This window comes from Cupressus sempervirens, chromosome 10 (genome assembly GCF_028749045.1).
Source record: "Cupressus sempervirens isolate cs-2001-9-10 chromosome 10, ASM2874904v1, whole genome shotgun sequence".
In the NCBI taxonomy this organism is placed as follows: domain Eukaryota; kingdom Viridiplantae; phylum Streptophyta; class Pinopsida; order Cupressales; family Cupressaceae; genus Cupressus; species Cupressus sempervirens.
The window spans coordinates 180,615,167-180,635,716 of record NC_143127.1 but is presented as its reverse complement, the minus strand read 5'-3'; the positions used below and the strand labels follow the sequence as shown (position 1 = coordinate 180,635,716).

General features: G+C 36.6%; 1 protein-coding gene across 5 annotated transcripts; it reads right to left on the bottom strand.

The window, feature by feature from the left end:
* Positions 1 to 2,737: 2,737 nt before the first annotated feature.
* On the bottom strand, positions 2,738 to 19,538 carry LOC149533229 (polyadenylate-binding protein RBP47-like). Of its 5 annotated transcripts, none has more exons than XM_089807028.1 (7): positions 18,995 to 19,538; positions 15,997 to 16,477; positions 12,863 to 12,921; positions 12,656 to 12,786; positions 3,862 to 3,958; positions 3,616 to 3,777; positions 2,738 to 3,344 (listed from the first exon to the last, which is right to left on the bottom strand). In XM_089807028.1, the coding sequence occupies exons 1-7, from the start codon at positions 19,370 to 19,372 to the stop codon at positions 3,336 to 3,338; spliced, it is 1,317 nt and encodes a 438-aa protein (XP_089663154.1). In that variant the 5' UTR covers positions 19,373 to 19,538; the 3' UTR covers positions 2,738 to 3,335. The 5 variants fall into 5 exon arrangements, with proteins under 5 accessions (XP_089663154.1, XP_089663156.1, XP_089663157.1 ...); XM_089807030.1 differs by having other exon boundaries at positions 3,616 to 3,774; XM_089807031.1 differs by having other exon boundaries at positions 12,863 to 12,924; positions 18,995 to 19,537.
* Positions 19,539 to 20,550: the final 1,012 nt, after the last annotated feature.

Below are 20,550 nucleotides of genomic sequence, written 5' to 3'. Positions count from 1 at the left end.
GTCAGGCATTCCATGACAAAATGATGTTCCATTTCAATGGCTCCTGTGTCACAAAATAGGCAGGTCCTATGTTCCCACTCCTCTTTTAGCACTCTCCATCTATCCGTCTCACATCTCAGATGGTGAGAATTAGTCTTGAGCTGAGTTATGATCATTTTGGCCTTCCACTTCGATATCCACGCCTCAATACGCTTTTTCCTAATGACAAGTATTGAGGTTAAAATAATTAACACAGCAGAACTTTTTTCTCCCCGAGTGCCTTGTCCATATGATGTTACAGAATCTCTCTCAGACAAACTTCTTGATTTCTTCAGTGTTATCCGGGTAGCTATGGATGTTGATGTCCCACTTTTGCATCCATTTGTTGTTTTGTTTCATCCGTTGTAATTGACTTGACATCCTACGAATAAGCAACATTACCCCTATTAACTCGTCCCTATAGGACACATAAATCCTATCGATAGATAAGAGGAAGAAGGCATGCTAGAGATTTTATTTAGGGCCTAGTAACTGACTTGACATCCTATGAATAAGCTATATATAAGCAATTAACCCCTACTAACTCCGTCAGTGGAGGAACACACACGGTAACACTAAAAATAATCTAGAGGCCTTTATTACACAACTAAGTATAGAAGCCAAAACTCAAAAATCTAATTGGGTGGGAGGCCGTTATCCTAGACAAGTAATGCGATGAGACACCCCAGGAAACAGTCCACGTTCAACAAATCAGTAATAAAGTATGCATTTATCTTCAAGCTTAATAAAACACATCCCATGTAAAAAAGCAATTAAAATAAAAGCAATTAGAGCTTAGAGCTTACTAAAAAAAAGAAAAGATATGGATTCATATAAACAAAAAAAATATATGTTTTACTTTTTTTATTGGCTATGGGTCTAAATTTCGAAGAGATTTTTAACTATGAGAATGTTGAAGCATTTTTCCAATATTCGAAGGAGTATTATACATACAAGTACGATTGGTATGGCGGGAAGCGGGAAGCTATTTTAAGACTTTATAAAAAACTTTACGTAAGTGACGAAAATGAAGGAGAAGAAGAAGAAGAAGAAGAAGAATAATTGGATTTTGAGTCTATAGATGAAAAAGTAACAACATTTTTTCGAACGAAATGTTTATTAGGAAAGATGGGTCGACGAAATCTGAATAAAAAACTAAGTCTTGATATACCCGAGAACGAAATTTTATTATTACCGTACGATATATTGGCTGCTGTGGATTACCCTATCAAAGTGCAATTTGGAGCAGGTACACCCGATGATATAGATCACTTACAAAATCGATATATTCGTTCTGTAGCAGATTTATTACAAGAGCAATTACGATTAGCTCTATATTATTACCGGGGCTTCTTACTATACGAATCCATATCTTACTCGTTGAAGCTCCGCATTCATCTTCAATAAAAAAGCAATTGCAATAACACATAGTCGTTGAAGCTCCAATGATTCAGGCCCACAATCCAAAGTGTAGAGCTGCATGCTGTATAAGTAATGGATAATCTAGAAAGTGGAGCGATTTTAACATTCTGTTATGTATACATTACATACTCGGTAATCTAGAAATTGGAACTATTCTAACATTCTTTTGAACAGTTTTTCACTATAAAATATTTGTATATCAACAGTGACTGAAATATATATCAGTATTAATATATATATATATATACACACACAATTGATCCTACATAGCTACATGTTTTCCTACCAGGTTGACTATCCCTCTGAAATTTTGAGACTGATATATCAGGAATAATGATGTTGATACTTTTGGAAACTAGAAATGAACAGTGATTTTCTGATCAATCTAAAGACCTGGAAAGCAGGAGCAGCACAACCATTACACCAGAATTCAACAGTAACCAACTACTTATTGTGGTAGCGGCTCTCATACGAATATTCGTTCAAAAATTGCTCTCTTTCTCACACACACACTAAAGCTCATTAAGTCTCTGTGTGTACATCCCAGCAAAAGAATTTGCCATACTTCAGAAAACGATCCCTCTGCTTCAACATTGTGTTCCATTACATGCTACATGTTCCTGAAAGCAGAGCTAACACACTGGACTGGATCATTATGTCTGTGTGCGAGATACTCTTCTATGACACTGCAGATCTGACCAAAAGGGTAGGCCAGGTAACACAGACATAACAAATGCAACCTTGAAATGTGACCTCTTCTTATCATTGTCTTCCGCTATGGGTGGCAAGATGTAAAATGACAAACTATAAATACTCACGGCTCTCTGGAACTGCAGATCTTGCAAATAATTATGTTTGTATGTGCAAGGCAAACTTTGCTAATCTGTGTGCAAGACACACTCATCTAGAAAATATAACTCATCCCGTGCTCCAAACTCTGATACTGACTGTAGCAATAGATTGTGTCAATAGATAATGTCTGTGTGCATGGCAAAAGCATCATAGAAATGAACTCTTCTAGCACTGTGTCACCCAGTATTGCAAGACATGAAACGATAAACACGTCTAGAAATAATACTTCTACTTAAATTTGAATTCTACTATGTATTACAAAAGATGCATGATATAAATTTTTGAAGAAAATTTAAACACGATTGCTACAGCATAAAATAGCAAGAATGCTTGTACTGCAAGTTATATAAGAGCATACAAAAGTTATGTCTCAATAAAATACCCAAAAATGTTACTGCTTTTTTCATTAAATGTTTCTGTTTCCACATTGTTTACCATTGCCAAATTGCATTTCAAGCTTATATACTATTATTTACTATGTTTACAATACATACTTGAAAAATATTAACTTAAAACTCTCTTGGACTCACTTCTGTTAAATGAAATTTTCAAATAGGATAATGGATACCATGCTGGCAAATGATTGGCAGACACCAAAGAAGGTATTTGATAACATGGCTACACAGACAGGGAAAGCTAAAATCTGCTTACTACAATATCACGTACATGCTGATCATGAGCATGTCAGTGGACAAGAATACCATGTTGGACAATGTAAAACATTTATAATAAACCCATTTCCACAACCATAGCATTGACCATGCATATTTCCGTGGAGGTTACGTGTCAGTAACAATTCTCAACACAAACATATTTTGAAAATAAAAACAAGAACTTAAAATTAACTCCAGACAAATCTTATGACAAGACAACAAAGACCATAAGCCGAGCCAATACCCAATAGTCACTAGCCACTATTATCCTTTCAATACTTCCAAAAATTTGCTACATCCAGATTTCAACCAACAGAGATTGTTATAGGGTATACAGACAACCCTTGTACTCTGCAGTATTTCCATAACCAAGATTAGGCGCTCCGAACTCTAGCTTACCTGTTGATGATAAATCCCAATATCAATAGAGGTTACATATCAGTAACACTTCACACAAACAAATTTCAAAAATATCAATAACATAATTAACTCCAGAAATAATCTTCCGACAACTTTCAAAACTTCGCAACATCTTTTTGTATAAAGAACAAATTACCTGCAGTACAGAACTCAGATTTGAACCAGCAGAAGCTCATTTCAGAGTACATAGACAACCCTAGGAGCAACATTTTCATAACCAGGCTTAAGGGCAGAGAGAACTCTATCTTACCTGTTGATGATAATTGCCATATCCAGGGTATGCACCATAAGCATACATTGCTGGATCCTGAGGAGGAGGAGCAAAACCGTATGTTTCGTATCCTTGGCCATAGTAGGCTCCATTCCACTGATTTGGATCAGCCTGTGGCTGTCCTTGATGCTGCTGTTGCTGCTTTAAAAGGAAACATCCAAACATTGAAAACAATATTGTTTAATAATTCTTCTCCCAGATAACAATAGAGGCATGGTATGTTACCTGCTTGTTAGCAGGGCTCCGACCCCAAGATAGCCGTATAGTTTGCTGACCAATCAAAGTGCCATGAAGTCTTTGCAGGGCTTCCTCAGCAGAGGCTCTGCAAACAGAAACAAACCAAAGGTTTTTGCAATCAATATTCAATATCAATATCTAGGATGTTTCAAAAAACAAATCACAAAATGTGCTTAGATTTTCGAGATCTGAGCAAGCTAGACTTCATCTCAAAATTCCAGTCAAACATTTCAGGACTAATTGGAGTAGGGAGGAAGATCTCTTTGCCTGGAACCAGAAAGGGACAGATGCCTCGTCCTACAAAGACATACAGTTTGATTCTTCCATTTGTTGCCCTTTTCTAACTTATTGTTGACATAAGATATGGTATCACCTATTTGGGACTTCACTTGATTTACTTATCTCTGGAATGGTCCCTACTAGGAAGCTGCCCATTTCCAATGTGGTGGATCATATGCACTTAAAAATTTTATCAAGATAAATTAAGAAACAATTAATGATTCATAATACATTTGACAGTTGGCATACTTAAGCCCTAATTCCATGCTTCTCTCCTAAACTTCAACCCTAAGAAGGATTTACTGGTCATAGGGTGCGCGGAAACCATGTACAAGCAGGCTCCCTAGAGACTTCAGGACCCTGTCCATGTCCCATCTTGGGATTCACCTACCTTGTGAGGAATTACTCAACCTCTCCCTAACAAAACCAACCTATCCTCTTAAGATGAAATAGTGCCTGATTGAGGATTGGCTATGAGTATTAACCCCTTACTGGGAGGCTTCGCTATTATATTTAGGGTTTGTGCTCGCTATTTCCCCTAACCCTAGCAGAGGACGGTGGAATTGGCTGAGTTATTATGTCCCCTTACTAGTAGCCTACCTATTATATTTAGGATTTGTACTCACTATTTCCCATAACCCTAGCAGAGGACTGTGAAATTCACCGAGTATTATGTCCCCTTACTGAGGCTACCTATTATATTTAGGGTTTGTTCTCGCTATTTCCCCTAACCCTGGCAGAGGATGGTGAAAATTATTGTGCAGACTCCCTTAATTGTTCCTCATCTCGGAACTTCTCGTTAATTTTTCCCATTTATATTGGTGTGGTTTCCCACTAGATTTTTCGACAGGGGTTTGCAAGGATGGGATCAGGTGGCATCACCCCACAAAGCCAAAGTGGCTTTTATTATTGTACAGAGGTGTCGAGACTTATTTTCTATTGGCCGACATATTCTAACCCTATTTTTGTAACAGACATCATAAGTGTTAGAGTGGTTTAGGGTTTGGACTTTCATACAAGAATTTGGTAGCTTCTTGCAGCAGCATGAGTTGCAGGGGATTTCAGATTGTAATCAGGCCGATTCATTGGATAATAATATTGAACTCTCTATTTGGTGGATGTAACCCAAGATTGAGTGAAGCATGTTAAATCTGTGTCTTCTTGTTCTATTTATCTGTTATATTTCTTTACTAGCTAAATTTGCATGTATTTGTTAGAAATTTTTTGTTCAAACCCTAACACGCATATCCTTACCCCATCGTGGGACTTACAAGTCTTGTAAGGAATTAATCTGACTCTCACTATGCAAACCTCCTCTAATTAGCGGAAGACTATGTACTGGGCCATTAATTATAAATTTAAAACTTATACTGTTCTTTCATGTGTTACAAATGTATACACTATAAGCATGACTGTCATATAAAATTGAATTCAAGTATTATGCATACATCCCAAGACCACCAACTACTCTATTAATTATATTGGTCTTCATGTATTACAAATGTATAAGCATATAAGTGACATTAAACATGACTACCATATAAATCTGAATTCAAGTATTATGCAAGGATTAAAAGACCAGTGTATGTATTTGATTATGCTGTGTATTACATTTCTTATTTAATCTGATCTGCCCCCTTTCCTCAAATGAGCCTTCTTGCACTATAACCTTTTTATCATAAATGCCCTTTAGCAAGAGACACAACCCTTCACAATCATACCTGCAACCCTTATTTAAATTAGACCTGTATTTCAGATTCCTCCTTTTCTGATTACAGGACATATACTTATTTCCTTTCTTATTCCCTTGATCCTTTTTGGATGCCCTTTCAATCGAATCATTGTCCCTTCTATATCTTCCAATATGGAGGAGTCATGCCTTTTCATTATTTTGCCCTTTGGAAAGAGTCACAACTTGAGCCTTAACCACGTTCTAATTATTTTTATTCTAGAAAATTGATGTCTTGTACCGTTCTCTTTATTATAATTTATTGATTATTATTTCCCTTAATTTAAATAATTTCTTGTTTTTCTGGTGGCATGACATTATAAGATTTGGCACTTTAAAGATTGGCCCAAAGCTAACTTTTCCTTTCGCTAAACTCTATTTCTCAAATTGTCACCTGGAATCAATTTGAAAGAAGGGGTTTTGCAGCTGCCACTAGGTACGCTCTTTGTTTAAGTAAAAACAAAGGTATGCTCTTTGTATAAATCAGCAGAAAGATTGTTCTCTGCTTCTTGATTGGGTGGATTTGTGGCTAAACTCCAATGTAACACAGGGACGCATCCCCCTCCTCCCCAAATCTGGATTGTCTCGGAGATGGGGACGTCCCCGGGACAGGGGGACAGCATCTCAGCGTTTCGGGCGGCACCACTGAGAGCGCCGCCGCCACCGGAGACGAGGAGACGTCTCCGAGTGGGGGATGCGAGGGGGAGCCAAGGAGTCTCCTTCATTGTGGTGGGTCACCTGGACATATCTCCCGCAGCAAGCAAAAGAGGCACTTAAAAAATTAAAAAGTTGAACTCTTTTTTTAAATGTTTTAATGTTTCTAATTTTATGGCATTGGATTGCAAGGCCCATCCATTCCTCCTCCTTTGTTTAAAACTTTTCTATTCTACATTTTAATTCACATTTGCATTTCTCATTGTTTGCAACAGCAAGAAGAAGAGTGACGAGCTGAGATAAGGGTTTGTGCAAGAGTTAAGAAAGTGTTTGCAAGTGAAAAAGGAGATCCTAAGAGCAAGAAGAAGAAGAAGGTGGTTCCGGGTTTACCAAATCTTGTTGAAGGAGTTTTTCAAGCAAAAGGTAGGGTTTATAACTTATTTTTATGATTTTCAAATGCATGTTTATGAATGTTTTCGATTGTTTAAACAACTTCTATTATCTTTGGACTCTTTGAAATATCTATTTTCGTTTCTTTAAACTAACGACTTCTATTCTCTTTCAATTGTATTTAATAAAAAGAAAAAAGAAAAGTGCAAAACGAAAATTAACTTCCAATGGTTTCATAGGAATTGGGCTATTCTGAGTTGATTTCAGTATGTAAGAAATAACAAAAAAAGTTAATTTTTTTTTTTTAATATTAATAAACAAAATTTTTTTTTTTCAATATTAATAAACAATAAGCCTTACCTATTCTGATTTTTTGTTCTTTGGTTGTAACTTGTTTCATTTTGTTATAGTTATGATTATCATTTATAAATTTAAATAAATTATAATAAATTAAGATTCTTGATGTTTTAGTTTTACAGTTTTTTTATTTAGCTTTATTAACTTTTGTTTTTTCATTTTGTGAAATGCAGTGTCACAATGAGCTCCTTCATTGATACTCATAGTGATGATGAGATGGAATTTCATTCAAATAGTGGCAATGAATCAAAATATGAACCTAAGCCTGAGGTGGGGGCTGAGGATGATGATGACACCGTTGAGAGGGGTGACCATGAGAGTGACATTGGGGTTCCAGTTGAGCCAAATCAGCAAGGGGCCCAAACTAGTTCCACTTCCATGGGTACTGATTTTATACTATCTAGTACTCCATCTATTGATTGCCCCTCCCCAACTTTGGCACAATGGGCTAGGGGTAAGTTTGATCCAAAATCTCCTTTAAAACAATTTGCCACTAGAATAACAAGAGGATCAAGAACAGGTGGCACAAGAAAGTGGAGATGCAATATTTGTGGTGAAGACTGGTACGGTAGCATCACTAGAGTGAATGCACACTTCCTCTTTGAGACAGATAAAACTGTCTTACTATGTAAGTTTTTGACTGAATCCAAAAACTTGAAAATTAGAATTGAATTCAACAAGCTTTAGGGAGTTCCAAAGGACTTGGGCCTTCCAATGCCTACTACCTTGGCTGGTAGGCAACAGATTCAGACTATACAGGAGGTGCATGAGCAACAAATACAGGGCAAACAACACCGACGCATGTCTTCTTCAAGATCACAACATAGAGCTTCATCTACTTCATTGCTAGGGGTAGCCTCCGCACCTTCCTCTACTTATAGCTCTATAGGTGTAGCAGCAGTTGAGACAAGCAAATGGAAATGCAAGGCACAGTTTAGTGACAACAACCTTATAGAATTGTTTGCAGCCCAAAAGAGAGAGAAGTTAGATGCGTGCATTGGGGGAATGTTATTTGCCTATGGCATTCCATTTCACATTGCTCAGTCTCCTTATTTCAAGGAGGCATTTCAAAAAGTAGCGAAGGCAAGATTACCATCATATGTGCCACCAGGTGAGCACAAATTGAGGACTAAAATCTTGGATGATGAGTATGCCAAGATTAGTGAGCCCATGGAGACCATGAGAGTTGTTTGGGAGGAATCGGGGTGCAACAATGTCATGGATGTGTGGACGGACATTAAACACCATCCACTCATCAATGTCATAGTCACATGTACAGAGGGCCCATTCTTTCTTAAGGCGGTTGATTGTTCAGGGCATTGAAAAGATGCTAATTTTCAGTTTCAGATTCTTTGGAAAGCCATTGAGGAGATTGGGCCACAAAATGTGGTCCAAGTAGTGACAGATGTAGCTCATGTGTGCAGAGCTGCAAGGAGGCTTTTTGAGGCCACATATCGGTATATTTGGTGGACTCCTTCTTGTGTGCATGCTATGAACAATGCTCTAAAGGACATGGTGAAGATTAGTTGGATAAAGGGAGTGGTGAGTGGTGGTAGAGATGTGCAGATGTATATCTACAACCACCACACCTCACATGCACTATTTAGGAGCTTCGCCAAGGAGTTCCTGAAGCCAGTTGAGACATGATATGCATCCTATTTCATTCTCTTGGAGAGAATGCTTGAGTTGCAGGAGCCACTACAACTAATGGTTATGACAAATGAATGGAATAGTTGGGATGGTTCCAAGTCAAAGCAGGGGATGAGGGTGAAGGATATAGTTAAGAGTGATGTATTTTGGAACGATGCAAAATACATTGTATCTATTATTAGGCTAGTCTTCAAGGTGATCAGGTATGGAGATGGGGATGCACCCACACTTGGAGAGGTGTATGAGTGCATTGATTCTATGCTTGAGGAGATGAGGGCACTTGTGCGAGAGAAGGACCCCACATTAGCCTTCTACAATGATCGCATTCGGCCTATTATTCAACATAGATGGGACAAACTTAACACACCCTTACACATGGTTGCATATGCATTGAATCCGAGGTGGTACATGACTAGGCCTAGTAGAGTTACACCACTTCACGATGATGAGGTGATTTATATTATATAACACTTTAAGACTTAGATTCTTATCATTTTATAAATTAAAATCATTTACATTACTAGCATCTTGATTCTTCTATTTGCTAATAATTTATACTTTTTAAATTTTTTCAAGTGAAGGAAGGGTTCTTCAAGTGCATAGATGGGATGTATGACCTTGAGACAGCAGCTAAGGTTCGCATTGAGTGGACCAAATTTGCTACTCTTAGGGGTTACAATCAAGCGGCAAAGGCGAATATCAAGACTATGGCACAAGAGGATCCCATTTTGTGGTGGTCAGCTTATGGAGCGAAATCTACAACCACCACACTAGCTATTTGTTTGCTGTCCCAAGTACTTAGTTCCTCAACTTTTAATTTTTCATTGTTCATTGTTCAATGATCACTATTCAACTTCTAATTCCCGAGCTTACATTGGCCAATTATTTTTCATCTCAAGTTTCTAGTTCCTCAGCTTCTGAGAGGAATTGGTCTACATATAGCTTCATCCACTCTCTTAAGACGAATAGACTTACTTCTCAAAGAGCAAACAAGCTAGTGGCTATACACAGTGTGTTTCGTATCGATGACTGCAAGACAAGTGTGTACAACGAAAGCCTAGCATCACGATGGGATGTAGAGCCTGAGGAGACATCACAGATTGATGAGGAGGAGGATGCTTTAGATCCAACCACAAGGCTAGTTGGTGTTCCCTTTTCGGCTCTTGATCTTGGAGAGACTGATAGTTCCAGTGGCGATGAGTTTCAACTTCCAGCCTCCAGGAGATGATCATTGATCATTCAGTTGGCATTTTGATTTGGACTCTTGGAGACTTGTAGTTTTTGTTTGCATTATATACTTATTTTGATATCACGATTTATGGCACATGATACTTATTGTAATCATCTTTATGTCATGACTCATATGATCATTGATTACTATTAGATAGTAGAATCTAGATACTCATACTATTGATCTAAAGACTGATATATAGACTAATATTTATTATTTTCTGAAGTTCAATGTTCAATGTTCAATGTTCATTGTTTGTTTGTTATTTGAGCATGAATCATGACATTCTAGTTGAAAACTTTTATGCAATGTTCAATGTATAAGTTTTTTACATCTTTGTATCTTATATTGTATAATTGTAGTACATCTTTTCATAAATAGCATTTTAAGTATCATATGTATAGTATATACACCCCTGCTCCCTCCGCCACCCCCCCGTCCCCCGCCACCATCCCCTTGTTGTCCCCAAATCAAGGCCCCTCTTTCCCCCGTCTCGAAAACTTGTCCCCCTATCCCCCCGTCTCCCAGGGCGATGTAACTATGCTACACTCTCTCAGATTGTCACCTGGGATCAATTCTAGAAGGGTTTTGCAGCAGCCAATAGATACCCTCTTTGTTTTTAGGTATGCTTTTTGTTTGAACCAAAAGAACGATTGTTCTCTACTTCTTGATTGGGTGAGTTTGTGAAAGGTTCTTAGCATAGATTCCTGGATAGTTTCAATCGTAAGTGGATATAGTGTTCTTTCAATGATAGTTTGGAAGTGTCTCAAGCTCTTATGTTTCTTAATATCCTCCAAGAGTTTGAGAGTGCAGCTCCACAATTCATTGCTTAAAAGGCGTGATGGAAGAGTATTGATAAAAATTTCAATGCTCGAGAAGAAGTCTTTCGTGGGGGCCACTAGGTATATTAGACTTGAGGAAGATTGTTCTTGACTTCATAAGGTGAATTTGTGAAAGGTATTTGATATAGATTTCTTGATAGCTTCTTTCAATGATAGTTTGGAAGAATCTTATGTTTCTTAATATTCTTCCAGGGTTTTAGAATGCAGCTTCAAAGTTCCTTGCTTGTAAGGTGTGGTAAAGAGGATTAATAAATTTTTCAATGCTAGAGAAATAAAGACCAAATCTGGAAGAAGGTCTCAAATACATGCTCTCATAAAATGACTGCAAACCATTTGAAAATCCAATGGTCAAAATTCATGGACTTGTTCTTGTATTTTGACTTATGCCACATTTGAAAATCAGGTGGTCAAATATTAAAAGATTTAATTGTAGTAAGAGTGAGCAAGCTATTTAAAATGTCATTGGGCAAAATTCAGATACTATCTCAAAGACTTTTCACAGTATGACCATATAAAACAAAGTTCCTTGCCGCTAGTTCGATGAGTCAGTGAGTCAAGTCATTCTCGACAAGTTGGATGGACTCTTAAGTTGACGGCAAGCTTGGGTTGGGCAAAAGCAAATCAAGTTCTTTTAGCTGTTTTTTACTTATTCCTTCCTTGCAACCCTAAAAACATCTAATTTCAGATGAAAAAGTCACATCTGGAATCTAAGTGTGTCACTAAATTTCAGTATCATCAAATAGAAGGTACATGAATGCCACCCTTCCCCACAACAGCTGCAACTCCTTGAGTTCTTGTGCTTTGCTCTACAAGTAACAGATTTGGCATGAAGATATTTCAGAAATTGTATTTTTGGCTTTATCAGTATTATTTTTGGCATCTTAAAAATTCAAGAACAGGACTTGGCAAAGTGAAAAAAAAAAAAAAAAAAAAAACCTTCAAATTTAGAAATTTTTAGGGATTGTTAAATCTTCAAAAGTCAAAAACTTGTTATTGCATTATGACCATGCAAACCATTTGAAAATCGAAAAGTTGATCCAGTAATCTCCAAATTTAAATAGGCTAATCCCACTAAGGTTTCTATTTTAATAAATTAAGTAAATATCAGGAAATTTTATGCATAATCTTCCTTCAGCTCAGTACGTAATGAGATGATTTATTTAATTGACTGCGTTCAAATAAAATTTGACAGACACTTAAGCATGAACCTGGGCATGCCTAGATCAGGTGCTCTCTTATTAAGAATTACTCATGCATGCATTGCTTTTTCATGCACGCACACAAATGGGTTCATCTGCATGCACACATCACTGTCTCATGTATGCAAAGATTAAAATACAAGCATCTTTCTGGAATGATTCCTGCATGTAGCTAGTGTTTTTGCCTTGCATACATAGTTTTTTCTGTTGTTCATCCATACATGCCTTTTTATTCATAGGTTGCTCTGTGCATGCATACTTTATTTTCCGACTTCTAGGCCTTTTGTTTTAAGAAGTTGTATCAGAGTACTGTCAACTTCAAATGTTTGACCTTTGCCACATCTCTTGTTGTAATGCCAGGACTTACTCCCTCATTTGATAATATTTTCTTATCAAAAAAATCATAAAGACAATTCCAGAAACATATTCTACAATGATTACTAAATCCTACCTGCTACCGAACTGGACAAATCCACAGCCTTTACCAACAGGTATCTTCACAGACACAAGTTCACCAAACTGGCCAAAGATCCGCCTCAAATCATCATCAGTTGCATTTGGGTCCAATCCACCCACAAAGATCTGCATAAATTACATAAATTGTAAGAAAACAAACAGAAGTTTAATTGTATAACAACATATAATAGATATAACTCACAGTTGTATTGTTTACATCAGGGTCTGACTGGAATCCTTGGGATTGGTGTCCATTAGTACCTGCTGTGAGCACAAAATCTTAGGAACCAAGCACCAAAAACATGCTACAATATGGGAAATTGATACAGAGAGAATATTAATGTATGGAAAACCATAACTAAAGCAAACCAAAGATGTCAACATCTTTTGGGAGCAACTAGCATGACTGCTGATTCAATTATGTTCTTGTGGCCAACATAGGAAATATTTCTTTGCGGGTCAATTTAAGATATTTTAAATTGTGAGAGACCATGCTTACAATAGCATTCTATTTTTATAACCACTAACACTACTAGGTTCAAAAGCGATAAATACAAATGGAACAACATTTAGGCAAGCAAAATGGTATTGTAAAACATATGAATAACTTGTGACGGTAGACAACTTGTTACCATGGCTTGACCACTAATATGCCAGTCACCTAGTTTCCTGCAGTTGATTTTGACATTGACAGCTTGAAACATAAATTTTTGAATGGGTAGGTTGGTTTCCATATGACACATGAATAATATCTATTCTAGGCCATCTGTATAATGCCATTGTGGCCATTTGTATGATAGTAATACCTAATCCAGTCCACAAAATTATATCAAAGAAAAATGAATCTTGCAAAGATATCTAACATATTTCATATGTCCCAACTAGAAATTATAGTTCAAAAGATGTTTAATGTTACGAATTATATATTTTTTCAATATAATGCTTTAACAGTCCAGTAAGAGTAATCTCTAAGTCATTTGCCAATACAAAGAAATATAATAGTGGGCTTCTGAATAATTATGGAAAGTCATTTCCAACAATGACTTTTCATACAGAAATGCCATGTGCACTTTAAAGTAACAAACTCCCTGCACAGATATGGCAGTAGAGTTGGTAACTCATTTTCCTGACCTTGTTCCATCTGCAAATATACCCAAAAACCAATTATTTAATTTTAATATTTTCTTTTTCTAATTCCCAAACTGTCATTAATAGATATATAATTCTGAAAAAGAGTTGTATATGATTATCTTTGAAAAGCGCTCAGCTTATTCCAACACAGGATCCTTCCGCGGCCGAGTTACAAATTACACAAAAATGCCCTTGGACATTGTCATGGCCATCACAGGTACAACAATACAAACCTCAATTCTAATACATTAAACTTGAAAAGACGAATAAAAGAAAAACCAGTGTCACAATTAAATTTGATGGCTACAGAGAACAATATAAACCAACAAAGTAGAAAAAAGCATAAAATTCCAAAACATTTTAAACTTTCACAACAGTTAATCAGTCCTCTACTCTTAGCTAGAGATTAAAATATGCAAAATATTTTGCATAATAACTGGAATTATTGTCCTTGGGAATGCCTAATGGTAATTTAAGAACTTGCAAAGGTAATAAGTTGATACTAAATAAAGAACAATGCCCTCCAATCTGTTTTAACTGCCAAAGGAATCTAATTAAGTTCGACAGATAACTGAGTGAAAAGAGGATTTCATTGTCATTTCCTAGACCGATGTAGAATATCTAGACAGAATACTGGTTGACCTTGACAATTTGGGAAACAATTGAAAACTGGTGCAGAAATTTTGAAGTACTAGGAAAATATTTATATAGCATGTAACCTCAGGTAATTGCAATTTTGGGTCCTGGCAATTTAGACAAGAAGAATATCTAGACAGAAGAGTTGACCTTTGGCATCTTGGAAAAGATGAATAGAAAACCAGTGCAGAAGTTTCGCAGGTACAAAGAAAAGATAGATACCACATAACATTAGGTAATTCATTCAAGTAAAGCCCTTCCATGGACTTGAATAAATTGAAAAATGTAAAAATGATAAATGCTGTTAAGTACATTATTGGTGACTAAGATAATACATTCATAGTGTACTGCTACTAATTGTACTTTAAATAGCATTCTACAGGAGAGCAGTCAGAAACCACTGAACAAGATGTCCAACCAGTTAAAGGGATAAAATCAGATATCAGAAACCCTAAACTACATGGAGTACACCACCATAAGTTTGGTACGATTCCCAAATAAATGTGTCCAAAGCGAATTGTTAAACTTTAACTAATGCTCCATGGGGAACTGAGGACCAGCTAATGCTTGGGTAAAATTTCCAGTAACATTACAATAAATGCAATACAGCATCAACTTAATTAGGAAACAAAACTCACAAAATCGAGATCCTCAAAGGGAAAAATAGAGCAACAAGGAAACATACCACACAGATACAAAACAATTGATGGCAACATCAACATGCTTAGTAAATGCTTAAAGGATAGAATGAATTAAATGCATAACAAGCAAAACTGACCTAAATGAGGCCACGCACTAATAAGGCGCTTTTCTGCTTTGTTTGTTTCCAGGTCTCTAAGTGAACAAAGCCTCTTGGCATCCTGCTTTGAGACAACATGAGTTTTATAAGCTTGCTAACTCAAATCAAATTTTTGCCCATTTTCAAATTGGAAAGGAAAACAATTGGAAATTTGATTTTGCAGGGAAGACTGTAAGCAACAGGGAATTTCTCTTCAAGCAGCAAATCCATCAAACCACCACCATAGAAAGGTGCAGACTTGATAATCCAGTTTCTCGGGGATCCCTTATTGCAAAATCCACTCCCTACTAATTAAAAAAATTGGCATCCAGAAACAACATTCAACAATTTGCAGTAGCATTACAAAGGAGAGTACTATCACGTGTTTAGACAAGACATGCAGATCCTGTGTGGTAGGGAAAATACAGATATCATGGAGGAGATCAAAAACTTATGTATAATAATCTTATTATCATCTAAATTTAACAAGGGTGATGTCTTTAAGCAATCTGATTTGATGAATGCATGATATAATTCAGATATAATATAGACAGTAAATTTCTAAATATTTTATTTTCATCTTGAGTCCAAATACTTGTGTTATCCAGCAGTTTGACTTGAAAAGTAAGGTATAAGTTTTTAAAACAATTAATTTGGTTACGTCTAAACAGCATTAATACAAAATATGATTCGAGATGCTTTGATTCAATCACCTTACATATTAGAACATCCAAAAACCTACATAATACAGAACCATAAAACAGATAATGACAAACCAATATCAAACATACCTCTAGATGGATATGGCTGCTGAAATCCTGCAGACTTCCTTGGTGTAGCTGCACTAATTCTCATGGGCCTGGTGGAACAGTATTGACCATTCATCTCAGACATTGCTCGGGCTCTCTCATTTTCATCCCCAAACCTCACAAACCCATAACCTTTGGAACGCCCAGTGACTGAGTCTATAACAACCTTAGCACCTTTCACTGAGGGGTATCGGCTCTGGAAAGTCTCCTGCAACTGTAAATCTGTAACATCTGACGCCAAATCCCCAACAAATATAGAATGATCTGGACCTCCATCTGTACGCCTTTCTCCCATACTAAACGATGCCCAGTTCAGCCGGAATGCTTGTTCAGTGTTAGGCATTACAGTCCCATTATAGCTAAGTAAAATCTTCTCAGCAGATGCACGTGAAACAAACTCCATAAAACCATAACCCTCTGACTGTCCAGTGTGTTTATTTCGTATGACCTTTGCAGAAATAACCTGCTCAAGCAATGAGGTTCATCTTAAAAAAACATATTCCCAGTGACAAAACAAATATTGAGTAACCGTTCATCATGCAAAGCAACTGTCCTGGATTAACATCGACTTATCTCCACCATAATAACTTTAAATTAAACATTTCTATTAAAAAAAGAGAACAATAAACAAGACATAATGTAGTCAGATTGACTACGTAAATGTACAAGAAGCATATTTATTGGAATCTGAGTTTCATATAATATGCTTCTGCTGACAGAAGCAAAGGCTGACATGCAACTCACTAATATGTACATATTGCAATTCAAATTCAAATCTACTTTGCCTCCTATGTATCTTGCAACCAAAGACAAAATGGCTAGCATCTATAATCTTAACCATGACTGTCAATTTCAAAAAGACGGACAAGAAAAAATCGTAAATAACCCTCACAAAGAAGTCCTATTTAAAAGGTGTTCTTCATAATTAAAAATTTTTGACCGATTTTGATTTGCCAAAAATATATTCATGTTCTTCAAGATATCATATCTTAATTTTTTTGCAATATGAATGCTAAGCTTAATTGTACAAGTCTATTAGAGATGCCAGCAGTGCAGAAACCATCTCATCCTATCCTGGTTCTCTAATGCACACAAGTCAAAATGCATTTATCAATATGCATATTCGGTTAACTGCTTTTCCTCACTGTAGTGGTCCCCACATGATTTTTAATTTTTACCCTGTCTCAGCTTCATCATCTGATATGGTTTTCCAGTGTCCTGTTTGTGCAGTGGAATCCATGTACATAGTTCAGATCTCCATTAGCTTCTTCTTTATATTGACCCAAGTGTCCGTATCATGATATAGAGATCTGTAATTAGGCATAACTTACCATACTAAGGAAAAGGATTTACATAAGTTCCTCATGCAATCTTTTGAGTTTTAACAATGTCTACTGCAAAATTTTAAACAAGGGTCTGGTAGGCAAAAGTCATCTGACAGAAACGTGAGTGAACAATTTATAATAACACATTTTTTTAATCCAATAGCAGAGTGTGATATGGAACTTTGCTCAAACAAAAACGCCTGTTATTTTATTATGCTTTCTTAGCAACATTCCAAAAACTCTAATATTCACTCCATAATCTTTAAGAATTCCTAACTAATTCAGTAATTTGTAATAAATCCCAATAACTTAACAATTTATATGCCCTAAATCATTTACAGTTCTATTAACCATCCAAAAAACAAAAGAATGTCCTGGATGACATTGAGACACAAAAATCTCTATTACTGATACCAAAATGCGTTTAAGTGCAAAGAGAAGAATAATATTAAAAGCCGCAAGTCATAATGAAACGAGCTAAATAATACCAACTCAATCATCATAAGAGTCGAAGGTTAAAATCCTAGGAGAGATATGACAAACAAATTGAGCAAAATGCATTTTTTCCTTCTTGTTACTTTTGACAAACCAAAACAGAAAATGGTGGGGTTCGTGAGAGGTTGTTTGGCACAAATGATACAAATGCTGGGTGAATTCCAAAAAGAGGTTAACCTCTTTGGGAGTAATTATCAAAACAAAAACAAATGGATACTTAAATGCAGAAAAAATGGGTAGATGCAAGCCGTGATTTTTAACTTGTGTAAAAATAACTAACTATGGAGCGAAGGAAGAACCAAACAAACAAAAGCACGGCCGGTCATATCTCATGGAATGACAAAAAAACAAAACTGCGATAAGTAAGTCATTGACGAACTTTGGGCAAAAGGAAACGGGTAGAGTTAGACATGGGCCACTCATGGGTGTTTCATAAATGGAACTGGGCTAGCGTAACTCGTGGATGCGTAAAAAAGGAAACTGGGTTAGCTCAAACCATTGATAAATTGATAAAACCAAACTGGAACAAGAATATTGTGAATGTGACAGGAAAATGGAAGTGCAAGCCATGGACCCATATAGCTAAGCAAAACTGCCAGAGCAAGCTATCAAGGAATTCAACAGGAAAAAAAACTAGTGCAAGTTATGGGTAAAGCTTAAGGTAAAAAGGATTGAAGAAAATATAGAAAGTCGTATGACTTAATCATTTTTTAAGGCTACTCGCAGGTCATGCGTGAATTTGATTTAAAAGCAATGCAAAACTTTGGTGGATTTGACAAAGGAAAAAAGGAGCCAAGGACAAGAGGTGGATAAATTAACAAACCTTCTATCGCAGTATAGAGCACAAGGTCGCTGAAATATTTTCCGAATTATAAATCAAATTAAAAAACATAAACTTAACAAAAGGATTACAAATGCCAGGTGCTTTTAAAAGCTGAAATGAAAGTCCACTGTGACCCAAGAATGGCAGGCGTACTGGGTGAATTAGACGAAGAGAAACAGAATAAGAGTGAATTCAAAACAAGTACATGCCCGGTGCTAATTTCGTGCAAATATATAAGAAAAAATCTAAACTGATGTTCGCCGGGTACAGGACTCGATTTTTTTAGATAACACAAATCGTAAAAGTCTTTAATTTACAAATTCAAAAATCCCCATACCTCTCCAGTATGAGCAAAACATGAATGTAAGTAGTTCTCGTCCATCCAAAAGAGTAGATCGCCAACCCAAAGCGTTTTAACCTCATCACTGGACATCGGCTGCTGGTGCTGCTGTTGGGGTGTCATTTGCATGGGCTGTTGCTGCTGCTGATACTGAGATTGGTTCGGGTAGAACGCCTGTTGCTGCTGATAAGGCGCCTGTTGAAGATGTTGCTGCTGAGGCGGCGCCTGCTGCTGCTGCATCACCATTCCCTGATTCACTTGTTGCTGCTGCATATCCATCATCATTTGCTGATGTTGCATCCATTGTTGTTGCTGCTGCTGCTGAGTGTTTGCATCCGCGAGAGGAGGCCCGGCGCCTGGCGTAGGTTGCATCATCTTCGAATCCGATAAATTCCCTGAATAGATCGGAATTCGATCTAATAAAAAGAAAATAGCGCTTTGAAAGGCCTGAATTGAAAGAAGATTTGGCCTGCTCGCAAGAAAAAGAAAAAACAAACCTAGGGTTTGAATGGCTAGGGTTTGAAAGAAAGAGTTATGATGTAGAACTATTCAGATTAAATGGCGTGATCTCATTTTCTTAGTCGAGTAATTTTAGAAGTGTTAATTGAATCTCGAATCCGAACGCGCTGACCGTCGGATTTCGGGCGTGGGTGGAATGTCGTCCGTCGATTGGGTAAGGGGTCATCGACGGTGGTGTTCTAAGGGCTTTGGATCGCACATCGGCGGGGATAATATTTCGTTTTTTTATTTTAAGAGTCGCGATCAATTTTTCTATTTCAGTGTTTCTAATGACGGCGATATAACTGACTTCGTATCTTATCAGAATTAATTTTTAGATGGGCCTTTCGTCTCGTAGAATGGCTTATAAAGAGTTTACCACATATCAAGTTTTGTCGAGTGCAAGACTTAAAGTCTGTTTGGTTCACTTAGAATTTGATTGAAAATATATTAATCTCATATTTAATTGTACAAAATTAAAAGTGGAATAAGATTAAGATTATTGGAACAAGATATCAATCAATGAAATTATAAAAGAAATCTCAAACCTTTGTTGAAATTGTTAATGTCCTTGAGAGAAGATAAAATTTCTCAGCCTCAAGGATCAAACCTTTCTCTTTTTAGAAAAGCTGAGTTCCAATTTCTGATAAAACAGTTATGTTATTGCAATGAGAACTAAAATGTTCAAAGCAATAGCAATAACACGGGTAGTATCGAAAGCATTCCAAATTTGAACCCCACCCCGAGTCACCATAATGTATAAATATCAGGACTTGCCATTAAAGTGCATATCTCCCATGATTAGAGTTTCACACTGAACATGAGTTTCATCAATCCCTCCAACCATAAAGGTTTCTTCTTTTTTCTGCATTTCTGTGTTGTTAATTACCCCTTGCAAGGCAGCGAATTTATATTGCAATAACAATATGAGTTTCATGGAAGGAAGTAAGATGGAGCAAAACAGGAACACAATAGTCAACAATCTTGTCCAGCACGTAGCTTCATCTTACGGATTTAACAAAACCATCTCTAGACAAAGCCCCAATCGAATATAT

Coding starts and splice junctions, on each gene's coding strand:
- LOC149533229 (XM_089807031.1), bottom strand. CDS start 19,372: ATGATGCAACCTACGCCAGGCGCCGGGCCTCCTCTCGCGGATGCAAAC. Junction 3,959..12,655: donor TTTGTCCAGTTCGGTAGCAG/GTAGGATTTAGT, acceptor TTCTGTTTGCAG/AGCCTCTGCTGAGGAAGCCC. Junction 3,778..3,861: donor GGAGCCCTGCTAACAAGCAG/GTAACATACCAT, acceptor TTCCTTTTAAAG/CAGCAACAGCAGCATCAAGG.